General features: G+C 40.0%; 2 protein-coding genes across 2 annotated transcripts; both read right to left on the bottom strand.

Moving 5' to 3' along the window:
• Positions 1–2526: 2526 nt before the first annotated feature.
• LOC131436060 (carboxypeptidase B-like) lies at positions 2527–4148 on the bottom strand. Its single transcript, XM_058604508.1, has 5 exons — positions 4026–4148; positions 3773–3970; positions 3438–3713; positions 3137–3377; positions 2527–3071 (listed from the first exon to the last, which is right to left on the bottom strand). Exons 1-5 carry the CDS (start codon positions 4097–4099, stop codon positions 2622–2624), a joined length of 1239 nt encoding a protein of 412 aa, XP_058460491.1. The 5' UTR covers positions 4100–4148; the 3' UTR covers positions 2527–2621.
• A 4459-nt stretch (positions 4149–8607) lies between these two features.
• On the bottom strand, positions 8608–13938 carry LOC131434122 (uncharacterized). The gene is made up of 2 exons (XM_058600765.1): positions 8978–13938; positions 8608–8915 (listed from the first exon to the last, which is right to left on the bottom strand). Exon 1 carries the CDS (start codon positions 13936–13938, stop codon positions 9133–9135), a length of 4806 nt encoding a protein of 1601 aa, XP_058456748.1. The 3' UTR covers positions 8608–8915; positions 8978–9132.
• Between the last annotated feature and the right edge of the window lie 4762 nt (positions 13939–18700).

Genomic DNA, 18700 nt, shown 5'->3' with positions numbered 1-18700 from the left:
CTTGTGATGGGGTATCAAAATCATCTTTTTTTTTTGTTTTATACCAGAGGGGACGGGTATAGCGTGATGGGTAAGTCGATGCCTTCCACGCAACCCACCTGGGTTCGATGAATGACCGTAAGGTTAAAACCTCTGTAATCGATAAAACGTGTTTCATCCACCTAGCAGTGAGATGATACCGTTTTTTATCAATCCGCAGGTATTTTTTGCATGAATATTCTTCGGTGTTTCAGTTTTCATGACATTATTCTAATGTCCGTCGTTTCAAGTGGCAATTTGCGATTTTAATCACTCATTACTTTGTAATGTGGAAACTGCAAATCGGATCGAATTTGAATCAAAAAGTGTAACAATCGTGTAACATTCCATGATATGTCGAAGTAATTTTCACATTAGAGTTTAATTCAAGGTAATTTAAGGTACTTCCCGAGCCGGTATTCAGGAACCAGCATAACCCAAACCGATTCGTACGGCCATATGACGAATAAATTGCAATATTTTTGAGTCCAACTTTAAAGCTTTGCGGGATTGTCATCTTCTATATCGCTTAGAATTTTAAAAATTCATCCTCCTACAATTCCAGAATCGGAAGTCAGAATTGAATAAAATTGGATTTATTTTAATTTGAACTTTTGTTTCTGAAACTCGATTTGGTTTTTTTTGAGAAAACGATTGAGCTTTGAGAAACGATTCGGTACTGGAACCGGAATTCGAAATTCGTTGTAGCCGAAGTCAGACTAATTCATCTGAGTAACTGTATAGTTTACATTTGTTTCAAATTGTTTGAAAATCAATGTACCGACTTCTGGTTTAGGAGATACAGGGTGATTAGTATAAAAATGTCCATTTCACATAAATTAATCAGGTTTATCGGGTTTGCAGATTTAGATAGTCGATTACCAAATAAATTTATTTCAGTTTGAGCGGTATTCGTTTTTGGATTCGGAATGTTCCCCCAAATTTTAATTCACACTACAATTTCTCAAAGATGTCTACACACTCCTCATGTGAATTTAACTGACCTCGGCTACACCGATTTTAGAATTCCGGTTCCAGTATCGAATCGTTTCTCAAAGCTCAATCATTTTCTCAAAAAAGCCCAAATCGAACTTCAAAAACAAAAATTCAAATTACAGGACTTAAGGTCCCATACAAAATTGGTGAATTTTATCCGATTCTGGAATTACAGATGATGAGTTTTTAAAATTCATACCGATATAGAAGATGTAAACTGTTTGGCGTATTAATTTATGGCCATTCGAATCATTTTGGGTTATGCTAGTTCCGACTCTGGAAGTACCATAAATAATGATGAAAAACTCTAAAGTGGAACTTACTTCGACATCTCATGGAATGTTCAATCGATTGTCGCACGTTAAGATTGAAATTCGTTAAGATTTGTACACAGCACAACGTTATGAAATTTACTGATGGCGCAAATCCACATATGACACAGTCCATAAGAACGTAATCCGTGAAACGACTGAATTTTACAAGAATGATTTAAATATACATCAAACATACCTTGCTTTTCAAGCAAACGTTTAAATTTACACGTTTAAGTACTCAAAAATATTACAGAATGCATTAAATGTAAGTTAGATTTACTGTAAAATTTAGTCATTTTCGACGCTCATATATGTCGGTCTCAGAAGACCTAAATTTACACGATTTTTTCTAGGTGTGTAGTTTCGACATTCCATTATGCAGAAAAAAAGGAGAGATAAAGAGAGAAGTTCTGACAGCCACTTTTTATGGTGTTTCGAGACAGGATAAAATCAAATACACGAGAACATCGATTGAATAGATGACACATACTGGAGAAAGGCTCATTATAGCCATGATTAGTGCGAGTGGATTAAATTCTCAGAAATTGATGAGATCGAAGATTTTGAGAATGGATATCTAAATTTAGTTTTCATAACAATTCAAGATTGCAACTGATTTGCTACGAAAATTACCCTGGAGAGATCTCGGCGAACGGATAACAGCTCTAGATCGGTCAGTTTACAGCATTCCTGATAGCTTGGAAGGTTTTTGGGATCTCTCCAAGGAAGACTACGAAGAGTGAAGTGAAGGAATTTGTACTGAATGGGTTCGATGCGTTGGATGTCGAGTTGATTAAATACAACGGTTGTGCGTTCGCGAGTAAAATAAATAACGGAACATTGTGACGGATTTAATACCATTCTATTGAGGTCGCACAAGTTGGAGAAAATATCCAACTGTGTTTGCAGGAATCTGGCATCTGCGTGATCTTTCATAAGATGGAAACATTTAAAATCGTCGGCGAAAGATAATTTTAAACAATGTATCGAATGGTTCAAATCGTTCAGATAAAGTAAGAATAAAAAGGGTCCAAGATGACTGCCTTGAGGTAGGTGTTAGGAAAGCTAGTCATTTATATGAATTCTTATATATTTTAACAAACGTTTAATGATATAGTTAATTAACTCAAATATCACTAATGTGCTATTTTCCATTATTCAGTTTTGTGGACAGTGATTTGATTACAAAGAAAACACATTTCTTGGAGTGCTTCAGTTTGTTTGTTAAAACCCCTTTCACGGTCGTGTTTATATCACAAATCGCGGTTGTTATACTGAATAATATATATTTGTCTAGATATTGTTAGCCATCGATCGGAAGATCTCAAAAGTTTGACTAGCAACTGCAGTAATTTCCGTAGCAGGTAAATCAAAACCTTGGTTTCCACCACCGGTAAGTTCCAGGGTGAAGGAATAAGTGAATCCGGCAGTACCAACTGCATAATCGTCACTGGTTCCGAAAGCAGTGTACAACACGGCAGCACTATTTCCAACTTTGTAAGTAGGTCCTCCGACAGCTGACACAGCCGCTGCAGCTTTTGTTCCGATCGAGTCGTGTTCCTCCGCATTCGGAACCAACACGGCCGGTGAAGCATACCCGAATGGGTACAGAATTAAGTCTCCGTAGGTGTGGACGGTCAAGTACAGCTTTAGATTAGCTTCATACCGCTTCATCAAGCCAACCAATGCTTGTGTTTCGAGTTCCGAATGTGCAGAGGCTCCTGAGTAGGTGTCCGAGCAGCCCTGTCAAGAAGTCAGGAAGGACAATCAAAGTATAGCGTTTAGCAGAACTATTTTAATTCACTTACATTACTACTGGAAGCCCATTGGTAGTCCCAGTTCCGGTTTAGGTCAACACCAGTGCACAAAATTGAAACAGGGAACCGATTTTTACGCCACATTCGAGATGATGTATGCGAGTGTACGTATCCGTCGGGATTGGCCACTGGTATGATGACCCAATCATTGGCCAACATGTCAGAGTAATCCGTGCTGTGCTCAGCTAATTCATGAATCAAATATACAACTGACATAATTGCTGCCCATTCTCTGGAATTATTTAAAAAAAATGAAAGTTTGATTTCGACTGACAACGGATTCGATCATTACCGTGCATGGATTCCACCGTCTATGAAAACAACTGGCTTGGTTCCACTGACCTGTCCATCAGATGTTGAAATGGTAATTGCTTTAATGCTGCGTTTTTCGTAAGTTTCACATATGGTTTCCACTGTGACTAAATTGGGATAATCGGCCGCCAGTTCATCCAAATAAGCGTAAATCTCATCTAGTGTCCAGAAATTATCGAAACTAGTTGTGCTTCGACCTGAACTGGCACGAGCTTTTCGATATTCTTGATCATATTTGCGCTCAGCTTCAACGGTTCTGTAGAATAGTTTTCCAGTAGAAGTACAAGTTTAAAAAAAAAACAATAACCCTCTTACGCCTCAACATCCTCGATGATCAGTTGATGGGGAATATTGTGAACCTTCAGGAATAGTTCGAATCTACGCTGTAATCGAGGATGGATCATGATACGGTTGCCAGCACGATCCCAGAAATCCACACCTTCCAGATCTTCCAATCGTTTCAGTTGTTCTCTTTGTTCGCGAGTGACATTCTGGGTTTGATATACCTTAAAACTGTGAAATCAATACATTCAATTATGTTTTCAGGGTTTTCCAGTAACTGATTTACTTGCGATAAGATACCCGTTCAGTACAGGCGGCACTAATCAACGCAAAAACCGTAAATGCTACTACAAACTTCATCGTGAACACGCCGAGGAACCGTCGATCGAAGACTACAAATTAATTTCTGCTATTCGCACATTTATAGCCATGTTAATCTTTGATGACGTTCGTACGACAAATTTAAGATAACTGATTCAATATGCGTGAACTATTCACTTATAAGCAACGAAGAATTTTTTTTCTCAACTCTGTGAGTGATTCCAGCATATGGTTTGAGTTTCACATTTTCTCTGCAGTTATGAAAGTGGCAACGTTTCAAAATTTGCTCGCGTATCGTCCATATCCGGACTAAGGAGTGTATCGAAAATAAGCTATCCACATACATTTGTATTGTACGCATGTATTTGTGATGGTTTTTATGCTCAGATCACAGCATGCTGTGCGTTTGGCTGTCAGCTTTCGTTTGTTTACTTGTTTGTGCGGTTGAAATTCTGCGTTTTCAAAATGTCGCGTATTGAAAAGGAAGTGGAAATTAAGGTTCTAAACACATGGCTGAGTGAGAAGGGTATTACTATGCGAAAATTGGCGAAGCGGTTTGGAATTCATCATGCCATTGTTAAAACCATCATTAATAATTTTGGGGAAGACTATTCTTTGGATGAGCTACCAGGAAGAGGTAGAAAACCCGGTTCTTCCAACCAATCAATGTCAATACGTGATTTTTCCAAAAAAGCAGGAACGAGTATCGGAATGATACAGCGTATCAAGAGGCGAAGACCTACAAGAAGCAGAAAATCTCGAAACAAAGTGTAGAACAGAAGAAGCGAGCAGCAACAAGGGCCCGGAAATTGTATTTGCGTCTTTTGCAGTGTGCGGATGCTTGCGTTTTGATGGACGATGAGACTTTTGTAAAGGAGGACTCAAAAACTTTTCCAGGTCCACAATACTTTACTGCCGTCGTTGGCAAGGATGTGAGCGATGCGGACAGGTCGATTCAAAAGGAGAAATTCGGTCGAAAGGTACTGGTATGGCAAGCAATTTGTTCCTGTGGTTTGAAGTCAGTCATTTTTCACACTACCGGAACTATAAATGCAGAAATCTATCGATCTGAGTGTTTCCAGAAGAGATTGCTGCCTTTATATAAGAAGCATAGTACACCTCCACTGTTTTGGTCGGATTTAGCGTCGGCTCACTATGCCAAAACCACTCTCAATTATATTGCGGAAAAGGGTATACATTTCGTTGAGAAAAATATCAATCCACCAAATTGCCCTCAGCTTCCACCCATCGAACGTTACTGGACAATCGTGAAGAGGGTCTTCAAGAAGACTGGTAAGGTAGCTGGGAACATGCAGGAGTTCAAAAAAATTTGGGCTCAAGCGTCCAAAACATGCGATGCAACACTTGTCCGGGACTTGATGAAGAGCGTTCGATCAAAAGTTCGAATACTCGTGAAGGAATAACTTGAATTTCATCCGGTTTTCATTATGCTCAAGTTTAACCTCGTACAATGAAGGATCAATTTTGAGTTTAAATAAAATATCGTTTTTCATCATAATTTGAAAGAAAAATTTGTGGATAACTTATTTTCGATACACTCCTTACATGCATACCAAAGTTGCTGAACGTGGCAAAATCAACTGTCACCATCGTGACCTAAAAGAGCGCTGTTTTTAGCAGAAACCCAGCCTCTCCATCTGCGATATCGTGAACAGGCTGAAAGTGACGTCTACAGCCTTGGTTCGAACTAACAAAATAGTCCGGCTGTCTAAATACAAGAAGGTGGTAGCCTAAAATCGAAATGATTAGCACAATTTGGTCAGAGAATGGTTACGGTAACGAAAACTGAAGAGAAATTTGTGCAAAGCTATTGCTCATCATCATTGAAAGTTTTTTCGCAGAATATTGTTTCATGCACTCACTACATCATTTCAACTAGTTTCTTTAACTCTTTGGCATAAACAATCAATATGAAACTTTAATCGATCTAAAAAATGTATTAAAAATTGAACTGATATTTTTGTCTTTGGGCTTAGATGTCTTCCAGACCAGTTTCTCTCTAGGCTTGTCGTAGTGAGTTCTTTGCTAACACGTGGCTTGCAAGTTTTCATAGGTGACCAACTCCCTCGTGATTGAAAGCCACGTAAGAGAGAATTGGTTTCGCCAAACGCATGAAAACAGTGCATACAAAAATCATTCGCCTGTTTTAAAAGTTTGTTTTGAGTCGGATTGATCTATATATCCGTAAAATATAAATAGTTTGTCGTATTGAACGTGCAAAGCTTCATCTAAAATCGAAGTATGTGAAGTCTGATGATCAGTTTTACACTTCTCAAATTGCTCGTCTGTATTTTGCATGCAATATATTCAATTCTGTGTCACTCAAAAACTATTGTTTTTTTTTTTAAATTTTAGTTTTCTTCCTAATTCTAGAAATATCAATGAACTGTTTTGTTTTTTTTTCCAAATATTTTTTAAAACTCTCCTCTTGATTTTCTATAACCTCTTCCTAGACGCCATTTTTGTACAACTCATAGTTTTCGAGTTACAACGATATAGAGAAAAAATGGTACAGTTGATAAAATTTGTGTAATCGATGCTAGCTCGTTTTCAGATATTTGGCAACTATTTCCAGTATTAGAATTACCAAGTAAATTTTTAAGACCATCAGCTTAGAAGATTTATATATTGGAAAAAAAAAATCAGCAAGTTTCTTAGAGTTTTTGTATCGTCGCGTTAAATGTCGATTCAAGTTTTTTAGCACTCTCCACCTTATATATCCAAAACCAGATCAAGTGTCGTAGAAAATCGATAGCCCATTTACATTCTTTTGCAGATTTTACTGCGTTAATCCAGAACCCCGAGTCGGATCTGGATAAAACTCAATAGCAGGCTATGGAGCCACAAGACGTTTCATTTGTATCTTAGTAGACGAAATTTTTCCCAGCGGTATCCAAGAAAATTGATAGCTATTTTACATTCTTTTGTACTTTTAACCCCGTCAATCCAACATTGAAAATCAGATTCGAACATAAGCAAGCAATGAAACTATGAATCTAGGCTTGTGATAATTGGTCCAGAGTTTCGTGAGAATATCTAGTGCACTTTTTATGCACATTTTATCCTTTTACTCCGATACCGCAAGTTGGATCCGGAATAAATTTCCAGGTAGGCAATGGGACAACGTGACATCTCATTTGAATTAAAGTTTCTGAAAATGGGTCCAGTGGTCTCTACGTTTGTGTTTTGTGCACGTTTTATTAATTACATTGCACATTTTACCCCGTTACTCGTGAACGGGAAATAGGATCTGGACAAAATTTCATAGCCACCTAACACATTGATCAATAAGTCCCGAGACTAAAGCAGAGATGGCGCTCGTAGTAAACCAGTAACCACGTCTTTCTAGAGTACTAACCTTTGCTTGAAACGGGTCAAAATTTTAAGTCGATCCGACCAGAAACAGCTGAGTTATCGAGGTTGGAGTAAAGTCGTTTTGTAGTTTGTTTAAAAAATGGAAAAACCCGAGTTTCGTGTTTTGATAAAATATTGTTTTTTAATGGGTAAAAACACCGTGCAAGCGAAACAATGGATTGAAAAATGTTATCCGGACTCTTGTCCATCAAAAAGCAACGATTTGTCGGTGGTTCGCCGAGTTTAAACGTGGTCGTATCGACACAAATGACGCGGAACGCTCGGGTAGACCTGTGGAAGCCGTTACACCGGAAAATGTGAGTGAAGTGACAAAAATTATAATGAAAGATCGTAAAGTGAAGCTCCGTGAGATTGCTGAGATGACACATGGAAGTGTATTTACTATCCTTCATGAAAAATTGAGCATGAAAAAGGTTTTTTCCAAGTGGGTGCCTTCGATGGAACAAAAACACCCTGCCACAAGTCGATGAAAACAATGGTGAAATTGAACGAATTGGGCTTTGATCTGCTTCCCCACCCCCGATACTCGCCAGATTTAGCCCGCAGTGACTACTGGCTCTTTGCTGATCTTGAAAAATGCTCCAGGGAAAAAGATTTGGAATAAAAAAAAAATTTTGCAAAAAAAAATGTTGTTTCCATTGTTAGTCTCGGGACTTATTGATCCATGTGTTATGTGCTGGCTGAAGGGTTTTTCATTTATGACTACGTTTATTGCAATTTGTTGAGCAGTCTCTGAATAAATCTAGTACTTATATAATTTTCATTTCATCGCTCATTTGGTACCGTATACAGATAAGATTTATTTATGAGAAAGTAAAAACCGAACTCTTTAAATTACATGCACAAATATCTCTGGAATTGCGAGCAGGATAAAGGTCACTACGAGCAAGTTTATTGCTTTTAATCTGTAAAATCTATCTGAAACATAGCCATTTTCATTAATCAGAAATGTGATGTTTTGCAAAAGTCCTCAAATTGCTTTAGATGTAACTTTTATCTGTATTAAGAAGTATATATCAGTTGAATTAAAAAAAAGATTTAAAACCATATTAGATGTAAAATTAAATTGGGAAACATTGATATTTCAAGAAACAGGACTATACATTTTAAACCAAACCTTAGTTTTTCTTTCAAAGCATAATGACTGTTGTTCCAGCAACGAGAAAGGGAAACTATTTCCGTAATTTAAATTCTTTATTCGCGGTGAATTAAATTTTCCTGTAACATAGTGTAATAATGAATTCATTCTAGGTTATGACACACTTAAGACTCACGTTTTGTAAGTTTCTATATCTTGTCGTCCAGGACAAGAAAGGCTATCGGAGAGCCTCGATGTTGTTAGCCTACATTTAATTAATTCCTTAGAATGATATAATTCAACTCAATATTTAATATACCTTAACGTAGTAGCGCACTGTATTGTAGCGCACGTAGCTAAACCGGTTACAACTGCAGCTTTCTACCGTTATAAACGAATATAATCAAATTAGTCAGTCCAATTTAGTTTTCTTGCTAACTTACTTCGCGGTTTGAGCACGAGTTAATTACCAAAGATAAATTAATATTATTAGAGGTATTGGTACCGTCAATCTTAGATGGTATCAGCACACTTAATTTCCTTTTTTAACGTTTCCGCTTAGTGACGTTTCTCTCGCTTGTCAGTAGTCACCATCAGATCAGGGTTGCTCTTCGTTCGGCGCGTTGTCGCACGAGGGGTGCGCACAACAGTCCCCCCTAGTAGTTGGGCCCTGGTTCAAGTTACTCCTGTTTGCGCCGACGTCGAGTACCGCCAATTTCACCGCCGGCCTTTCGTATATGCCCGTTGCTGTTTGTACTGTTGCGGATCGCACCTGACCATCTTTCGATGGTTTCACAGAAATAATTCTGCCTTTAGGCCAGCAGTTTCGGGGTGAATTTGGGTCCACGATAATGACGATATCGCCAACGGCGATCGGTTTAACGTGATCGAACCATTTAGTTCGCCGGGTGATCGTTGGTAGGTAATCCACTACCCACCTTTTCCAAAACGCGTTTGCCAATATTTGCGACACCTTCCAGCTCTGTCGTAAAGCTGAAGCACTGTCATCATGTGGAACGAGCGGTTTTGATCCGCTAGAGGAGCCGACAAGAAAATGGTTGGGAGTTAGAGCCGGAGATGACTCATGATCGATCGGGACCTGTGTTAATGGTCTACTATTGATGATATTTTCTATTTCCAGCATTGTGTTTCTCAGGACTTCGTCCGAGGGAGGTCGCGTTGGTCTAATTTCTGCTAACACCCTTTTCACCGATTGGATAAGCCGCTCCCAGCAGCCGCCCATGTGTGGTGACGCGGGTGGGTTGAAGGTCCACGAGGTTTCGGGCGTCGTCAACTCTGCAATCATTCTTTCTTGATCCAAGCCAGCTAGTCCCTTTTTCAATTCCTTATCAGCTTTAATGAAGTTTGTGCCCCGATCGCTTACTATTTGGACTGGAGTACCTCTTCGGGATATACAGTTTCTGATCGCCATTATACACGAATCTGCTGAGAGCGAGTGGGCTATCTCAATATGGATGGCACGGGTGGTCAGGCAGGTGATTAAGACACCCCAGCGCTTTTCCGACCGGCGACCGATAACCACTGTCATGGGGCCGAAGTAGTCTACGCCTATGTAGGAGAATGGACGAACGTATGCTGCTAAGCGAGCTTTCGGTAGATTTCCCATTGCTGGTGGCTGAGGACGCGCGGACCGAATCTTGCAGCGTTGACACTCGCGTCGGATTCTCCAGCATGCAACATGAACTCGCGCGATGTAGAATTTTCTGCTGACTTCATTAATAAATGTTTTGTGACATTGATGGTGGTAACGATTATGTATTTCTTGCAGGATTAGGTTGGTAGCCGGATGATCTCGCGGTAGAACAATAGGATGCCTCGTATATTTTCCGGCGTAATCACTTTCATCAATACGACTGTGAATGCGTAAGATACCGTCATTATCCGCAAATGGACAGACTTTATAAAGGACGCTACGTTTGGATAAGTTTTTTTCTCCTGTTTCCTTTTTAGGCGAAGACAAAATTTTCATTTCTGCACTGAAACACTGCTGTTGGATTCGCTTGTAGTGGAACTTCTCAGCGTCCGATAGTTCATCGCTGGTGAGAGGACCTGTTACCGGATACTTTCCTATCTTTCTCCGCCTGACGTTCAACGGGAATCGACGGACAAAGGCAGTTAATCGAATTAAGTGTTTCCAGCTGGAATAATTTTTTGGCTCCAATATATCGCTAATCGGGCTCTCAGAATGATGCAACAGGTTTGTTCGAATCTCCTCTGTCGATGTCCACTCGTTAACCGACGATACGGGCCAGTCGGCGTGCGGCTTCCAAAGAAACGGTGGTGCTCGAAACCAGCGATTACTGTCGTCGAATGATGGTAAATGCTGCCATTTCGTAGCTTCGTCTGCAACGTTCAGTTTGCCGGGCAGCCATCTCCATTCCGTCGTGTTTGAGGATTCTAAGATTTCTCCCACACGAAAACCAACGAATTGTGAATAGCGCCGGTGATCAGACTTCAGCCAGCATATGACGTCACGTGCGTCAGTCCAATAATAACGGTGGGCAATTTCGTAGGTGTGATTCTGTAGGATGCTTTGAGCTAGTCTCACACCAATGACGGCTGCTTGAAGTTCAAGACGAGGAATTGAGACAAATTTTAACGGTGCCACTCGAGTTTTGGAGCCAACTAGTACGCAGTATATTTGATTCTCTGTTACAAAGCGGAAGTACGACACTGCTGCCATTCCGGACTCGCTGGCGTCTACAAACGTATGTAGCTCGATTATCTGTCGGCTGTTGTTAGCGTTAGGGGTATAGTAGCACCTAGGAATTCGCACTGATTCAATGTACGGCAACATGTTCAACCATGAATTCCACTTTGCAAATTCTCTGTCACCAATTCGCTCGTCCCAGCCCGTGCCGGCCCTCCAAATTTCTTGGAGAAGTATCTTCAAAGGCATCATGTAGTTTGCGATCAGACCGAGGGGGTCGTAGGTACACATTAACGTTCTGAGAACTTCGCGTTTGGTCGGTATTTCCTTTCCAGAGAGCAGTTCGCGGTTACGATCAGTTGACAGTTTATATCGAAAAACGTCATTCTCGGTGTTCCACCACATTCCTAGCACTTTCTCAAAGCATGGGCTGGAATCCATGTCCATGTTCTTATCATTTCTTCGTGCAGTACCAAGTGCTCTTAGAACCGTTGATGAATTTGACATCCAGTTTCGCATCTCGAAGCCTCCTTGCTGATGAATGAAACGAACGTTTGACGCGAGCAGAATCGCTTCATTTTCGGTGTCGACGCTTGCAAGCATGTCGTCAACATAATGCCTACGTCTGATCGCATCAACCGCTAACGGAAATTGTTGCTCGAATCGTGTCGCGTTCTCGTTCATGATGAACTGAGCGCTGCTGGGCGAGCACGTAGCCCCGAAGGTCATTACTTTCATGATGTACTCGCTAGGCTCCCCTGCCTCGTCATCCTCGCACCACATGAATCGTTGACAGTGCTGATCACCATCGTTTATAACGACTTGGTGATACATTTCGCGTATATCACCGGATATCGCGACTCGCCGCTCCCGAAATTTGTGCAGTACTGATAGTAAGGATGTTAAGAGGTCTGGGCCTTTTAGAAGGACTGAGTTCAACGAGACGCCTCCTGTCGAAGCCGCAGCGTCCCATACTACGCGTACTTTGCCCGGTTTATTTCGATTAAATACGGGAAATATGGGTAGATACCATATACGATCGTTGTTCATCATGGATTCTTCGCTTGAGAGCTTGCGAATATATCCCTTTTCCAGATAATCATTCATTTTTAACTTCAGTATATTCAACAGTTCGGGGTCGCGTTGCAGCTTTTTCATCAGGCAACGGTGTCGTCGCTCGGCTAGTGGTTTGCTATTCGGTAGCCTTACATCGTCGTATTTCCACAGGAGGCCCGTTTGGTAACGACCATGGCAGAGACTCGTTGTAGAACGGAGAATTTTCAGAGCTCTTTCGTCTTCGGTCGAAAGCATTGCCTTTTGCGACTTTGTAATTCCCAGACTTTCTAATGCAAAGTATTTCTTTACGGCATCGTCGAGAGCGTCATCATTTGACGAATTGCCTCCGTAAGAGTGTGAGCATAAATGAAAGTTAACTATGGGATCGCTACTACGGGCAGTATGCGTCAGACTGGTACCGTAGATAATCCATCCAAGCCGAGTTTTGGTCGCTATCGGTTCGTGCTCGTTCCCTTCGCGACTGTCTAGTGAATGCACGACATGGGTGTTATTTACACCGATTAGTATTCGAGGTTGTATGTCAACGTATGAGTCGACCGGTATTCCCTTAAGGTGAGCATGACTTCTGGCAAGCCTCTCCACTGGTAAGGTTTGAAGAGGCAGCTTCAGCTCCTTTACTGTATAAACATCGGAGAGACGATACTTCTTATCTGCGCTTCGTATTCCGGATACATCAACGGAGGTCTTGATCGCTGAATCTTCATAGCGACACGTATCGGCAGTCCACCGAAGGCATAGAGGGTGCCTTTCTCCTTGAAGATTTAAATCGGATGCTAGACTCTCTTCTAGTAACGTAAGTGAGGATCCACTATCTAAGAAGGCGTACGTATTAATGGATCGCCCTTGATTGTATAGTATTACTGGAATGTATTTAAACAACACTGACTTTTCGCACGTACGATGAGTATTGCAATTGAAGTTGTTTGAACCTAACTCGGTTGAGCTATGCATAATCGATTGTGTTTCAGTCGGTTGGGCATCACTGCGGTTGTGTTGATTCGACTTGTCCTTGGCATCGTTATGAAGCAGCTGGTGATGCTTGTATGGGCACCCGTCTTTCCCGCATTGTTTACTGAATTTGCACAGTCCTTTATGCAACTTTAGACAACAACGACACAATTTGTGGTTCCTTAGAAGAGCCCAACGAGAAGAGTGGTCTTGTCTTAAGAACTGCTTACAGTGACCTACTGTCGGGCAACTACCCTGACAGATTATGCAATTTGTGCCATCGAATTCTTGTGAAGACGGCCCCGTCTCGGTTACCGTATGTGCATGTACGAATCCGTCGTCATTTCTTCCCCGTCGATGATTAGCTTCGGTAGTATTAATCAAGGGAGGCACTGTCACCGCACTTGCTGCTTCTGCTAGCGCATATAACCAGTCGCTGAATTCGATTAGAGTGACTCGTTTCATGTTTTGACGATGAGTCGCCCAGTTGAGCTTTATCATTGAAGGCAATCTATCTACTAAGCTCTGCAACAGGGTAATGTTGCAAAGATGTTCTTCTAGATTGCATGCCTGTATTGTGGCTACCATGTTTCGCACAGCTAGCGCAAAATCGACGATCGAGTTTAGCTTATCTGCTCGTGGCGATGGAATATGATTGATTTTCTGAACCAGTGAATAGACAATAATTTCTGGTCGTCCGAATAACATTTTGAGTGTCGACAAGACGTGCCCCAAATTTGAAGGGTGCAGGAGCTGACAGCGGACGGCGTCTAGTGCTTTACCTCTGAGGCATCGTTGCAATCGCGCCATGTTTTCCTCAGGAGTGTATCCACAAAGCTTTGTTGTGTTTTCGAAGGTCGCGAAAAATAGTGGCCATTCTTCAGGGTTGCCGTTATAGACTGGTAGCTCTTTTGATACGGCGTGACGTGCAGCAATTTGGCTTTGGTTGAGCAATGCTGTATCATTCACTGTGGCTGTATCGAGTAACGGATTCACGGGATTGAGAAAAGGCGCTATTAGCCGCGGCGGTAGAGGAGATGACTGATGCCGCGGTGGCAAGATGGTGCTGTCTGTTCCTAAATTCCCTGTTTTGGTCGTCATTAAAAGTTCATACTTCCTTTGTAAGAACTTTCGCTCGAGCGCGTACTCTTCTTCTAGCAGTTGTAATTGTAATTCGGCTAATTGTACCTTCGATGTACCTGATAACGATGGGTTTGGCATAGGTTGCGGGTCAGTGCTATTGTTTGCCGTCGAATCGTCACCTGTGTCGTGTTCATCTTTCTTGGAATCATTTGCGCACTTCGAGCAACTCCAACTATGATCCTCGATTTCTTGAGTAACACCGACACAGGTAAAGTGAAACCACGCATGGCATTCGTCACAGCTCACCATTCTACTGTCGTCAGGTAAATCACAAGCACCACAGTTTTGATCCGGTACTGCTGATCGTTGGTTTTGTCCGGGCATCATGTAACGGCTTGTCCAAAAACGAAAATTTAAGATGTTGTTCCAGCAACGAGAAAGGGAAACTATTTCCGTAATTTAAATTCTTTATTCGCGGTGAATTAAATTTTCCTGTAACATAGTGTAATAATGAATTCATTCTAGGTTATGACACACTTAAGACTCACGTTTTGTAAGTTTCTATATCTTGTCGTCCAGGACAAGAAAGGCTATCGGAGAGCCTCGATGTTGTTAGCCTACATTTAATTAATTCCTTAGAATGATATAATTCAACTCAATATTTAATATACCTTAACGTAGTAGCGCACTGTATTGTAGCGCACGTAGCTAAACCGGTTACAACTGCAGCTTTCTACCGTTATAAACGAATATAATCAAATTAGTCAGTCCAATTTAGTTTTCTTGCTAACTTACTTCGCGGTTTGAGCACGAGTTAATTACCAAAGATAAATTAATATTATTAGAGGTATTGGTACCGTCAATCTTAGATGGTATCAGCACACTTAATTTCCTTTTTTAACGTTTCCGCTTAGTGACGTTTCTCTCGCTTGTCAGTAGTCACCATCAGATCAGGGTTGCTCTTCGTTCGGCGCGTTGTCGCACGAGGGGTGCGCACAACAATGACAATTAAAAAACTGTAAAGTAACTGTGCACTCAATTGTAAACTTCAAATATGTGCATGAAAATGTATGTAAATTCACAAATATTTTTATCTGTATAATAGTGAGCTTAAAACAAAAATAACATTTTGACTATAAATATAGACTTTATCTTCCTTGAAAAAGACCTACAAAAAAGGTCGAAATGTCGGACAGTAAACAACATTCGTTTAGTCATTTTTGTTTTGGTACCTCGTGGGTACCGATTTGTGCAGAAGTGCACATGACTGTCTTGATTAGTTTACGTTTCGCATTCAGCTCATCAGTGCATTAGCAGATTATGTTGACTGCTAATGCCACCTCGCGGATCAACATAATCCGCTAAGCAGACGTAAAGTCATTGCTATTTACAACGCACTTATTTACACCGAAGTGCTGTGTCTATCCTGACGTCCCAGGCGAAAACAAATTTACGACTTTATGGCCGCAAACATATTTTAGTCATTTTTGTTTTGGTACCTAGTGGGTACCGATTTGTGCAGAAGTGCACATGACTGTTTTGATTAGTTTGCGTTTCGCATTCAGCTCATCAGTGCATTAGCAGATTATGTTGACTGCTAATGCCACCTCGCGGATCAACATAATCCGCTAAGCAGACGTAAAGTCATTGCTATTTACAACGCACTTATTTACACCGAAGTGCTATGTCTATCCTGACGTCCCAGGCGAAAACGAATTTACGACTTTCTGGCCGCAAACATATTTTAGTCATTTGACTTTACGTCTGCTTAGCGGATTATGTTGATCCGCGAGGTGGCATTAGCAGTCAACATAATCTGCTAATGCACTGATGAGCTGAATGCGAAACGTAAACTAATCAAAACAGTCATGTGCACTTCTGCACAAATCGGTACCCACGAGGTACCAAAACAAAAATGACTAAAATATGTTTGCGGCCATAAAGTCGTAAATTTGTTTTCGCCTGGGACGTCAGGATAGACATAGCACTTCGGTGTAAATAAGTGCGTTGTAAATAGCAATGACTTTACGTCTGCTTAGCGGATTATGTTGATCCGCGAGGTGGCATTAGCAGTCAACATAATCTGCTAATGCACTGATGAGCTGAATGCGAAACGTAAACTAATCAAAACAGTCATGTGCACTTCTGCACAAATCGGTACCCACGAGGTACCAAAACAAAAATGACTAAAATATGTTTGCGGCCATAAAGTCGTAAATTTGTTTTCGCCTGGGACGTCAGGATAGACATAGCACTTCGGTGTAAATAAGTGCGTTGTAAATAGCAATGACTTTACGTCTGCTTAGCGGATTATGTTGATCCGCGAGGTGGCATTAGCAGTCAACATAATCTGCTAATGCACTGATGAGCTGAATGCGAAACGTAAACATTCGTTTGTATTATAAGACTGAGACAGTCGTTTTCCTGTTTTTCCACGATTGAAACAAAAGTATCAGAAGAAAATACATAGGCAACATTTTGTTTTCAATATTATTTTTCATGTTCTTGAAAAATTTTTCCACTCTTTTCAGTGTATGATTTGCTGCGATTTTCTGCAACTTTTTCTTGGACACAATTTCTGAATTTTGGAATTACTCTATAAGAAATTGATGCAAGATCCAATTTAGAAATTAATTTAGATTTGATCAAGTAGTTTTAGTTTTTAGCACAGTTTAAAAAGTTTTACGCTCTTTGTGTCGCCACTTTACAAATTTTTCAACACTGATTCTCTAATAATGCCGGAGCCGAAAGTCGCATTCGGTCCAAATTTAATACAAACTTTTTTATTCGAATCAAACCATAAGACCTTTGATTTGAATCTAAGCTTACAAAAAATCGGTTAAACCATCTATGAGAAACTATGTTCATATTTCAAATGTTTGATCACAATTTTCAGTACTTCTGGAACCAAAAATCTATCTGATCTAAAAAAATTATTAAAAATCCATAGGTAAATTGATATTTGTGCTTTAGCAATTTTGAAAAAAATCGCGATGTGAAATTTAGTATTGGCTAAGCTACCCTTTTATATTGGCATGGACAATTAGGGAAAGAGATAAATCAAAATGGATTTATATATTTATTAGTCCCACATCAATATTATTAAAATTACGGATCTAAGCTACTTTCGAAAAATGTCATTCAAAACTTCATATATATTTTTAAATAATGACATTTCCTTTATTTTCATCTCAAACATTGTTTCCATTCCTTGCAATCCGCAACTCTGTTCCATAATTTATCGTCGTCAAGGTATGCAACAAAAAAAACAATTCAAGTATTACACCCAGAGAAAATTTTTGTAAATGTAACTACAATTGGGTTCCAAGTAACGATTTATTTGATTGAAATAGTGGCAAAAGAAAATAGTGGTAAAAGAACAACAAAACTAGATATTTGATATTTCTCAGTGGATTAATTTGTTTCAATAAATAGTTTGATAAAACTAACAAACATTTTACTTGTAAGTTCCTGTCAATTTATTGACAAACAATTTCAGTGAACTAACTTTATCTAAATGATAATAGCCCTACAACTTTGAATTTATAGACTAGGCAGTCAGGGGGACGGGTATAGCGTGATGGGTTAATCGATGCCTTTCACGCAGCCCACCTGGGTTCGATTCCCAACCCCGCACATAGGACCAGAAAGCGGTTGAAAAACCAGCTCTGGTTTATGAGATATAAAACTGATAAAGTTCATTTGAACAATAAACTCTGTTGAATCATTACACAAATAAGACCACAGATAAAATGAATCAATGAATTTCTTAACATAAAGGTTGTTCGATTTGGTTTGTCTGGATTTTGCATCTTTCCAGAGCTCGGCTTTTTAGGAAAATATTAGGTCATCGTTAAGCGGAATGTCCAGGAGACACAAATGCGTACTCATTATTCGAATAGTTTGAACAGATTTGGTGCAGTTGAAATTTAATTCCATTCCAATACTTTATCCTTTCTTCATTCTTACGATTGGTAATGTATTCCGATAATGAAAAACCCAGACGATTATGCCAATGATACCGAATGATTATCGTGTGATGTTATATTACGTGTTTTTGTCTGCTACTATCCTCACGATTGTTTTCAGGTTTTAACGATTGACAATTCTGGTATTTCCGCACGATATTGAGGATGGCTAAGGATTTACACGAACATGGCTACATCTAACAAAATGAGTAGGGTACATGTCGTTTGGCAGCTACCAGTGGTGTGTTTACATGTTCTTTTCGATTCAACGTGTGTAATTGAGTATGCAAACAAACCTCCGATAACTGTCAAACACGAACTTTATTAATCACGAGTGCATTTTTACGTTATCTTGTGAAGACTTATTGTAAGACAATACAATGATTAGATTTTTTTTATCGTGACGTAACAAATGTACA

This window comes from Malaya genurostris, chromosome 3 (genome assembly GCF_030247185.1).
Source record: "Malaya genurostris strain Urasoe2022 chromosome 3, Malgen_1.1, whole genome shotgun sequence".
Taxonomy (NCBI): Eukaryota; Metazoa; Arthropoda; class Insecta; order Diptera; family Culicidae; genus Malaya; species Malaya genurostris.
Note: the sequence above shows the minus strand (reverse complement) of the source record. Positions and strands in the feature narration are given on the sequence as shown.

Coding starts and splice junctions, on each gene's coding strand:
- LOC131434122 (XM_058600765.1), bottom strand. CDS start 13,938: ATGTTATTCGGACGACCAGAAATTATTGTCTATTCACTGGTTCAGAAA.
- LOC131436060 (XM_058604508.1), bottom strand. CDS start 4,099: ATGAAGTTTGTAGTAGCATTTACGGTTTTTGCGTTGATTAGTGCCGCC. Junction 3,971..4,025: donor GAACGGGTATCTTATCGCAA/GTAAATCAGTTA, acceptor TTGATTTCACAG/TTTTAAGGTATATCAAACCC. Junction 3,714..3,772: donor ATCATCGAGGATGTTGAGGC/GTAAGAGGGTTA, acceptor ACTATTCTACAG/AACCGTTGAAGCTGAGCGCA.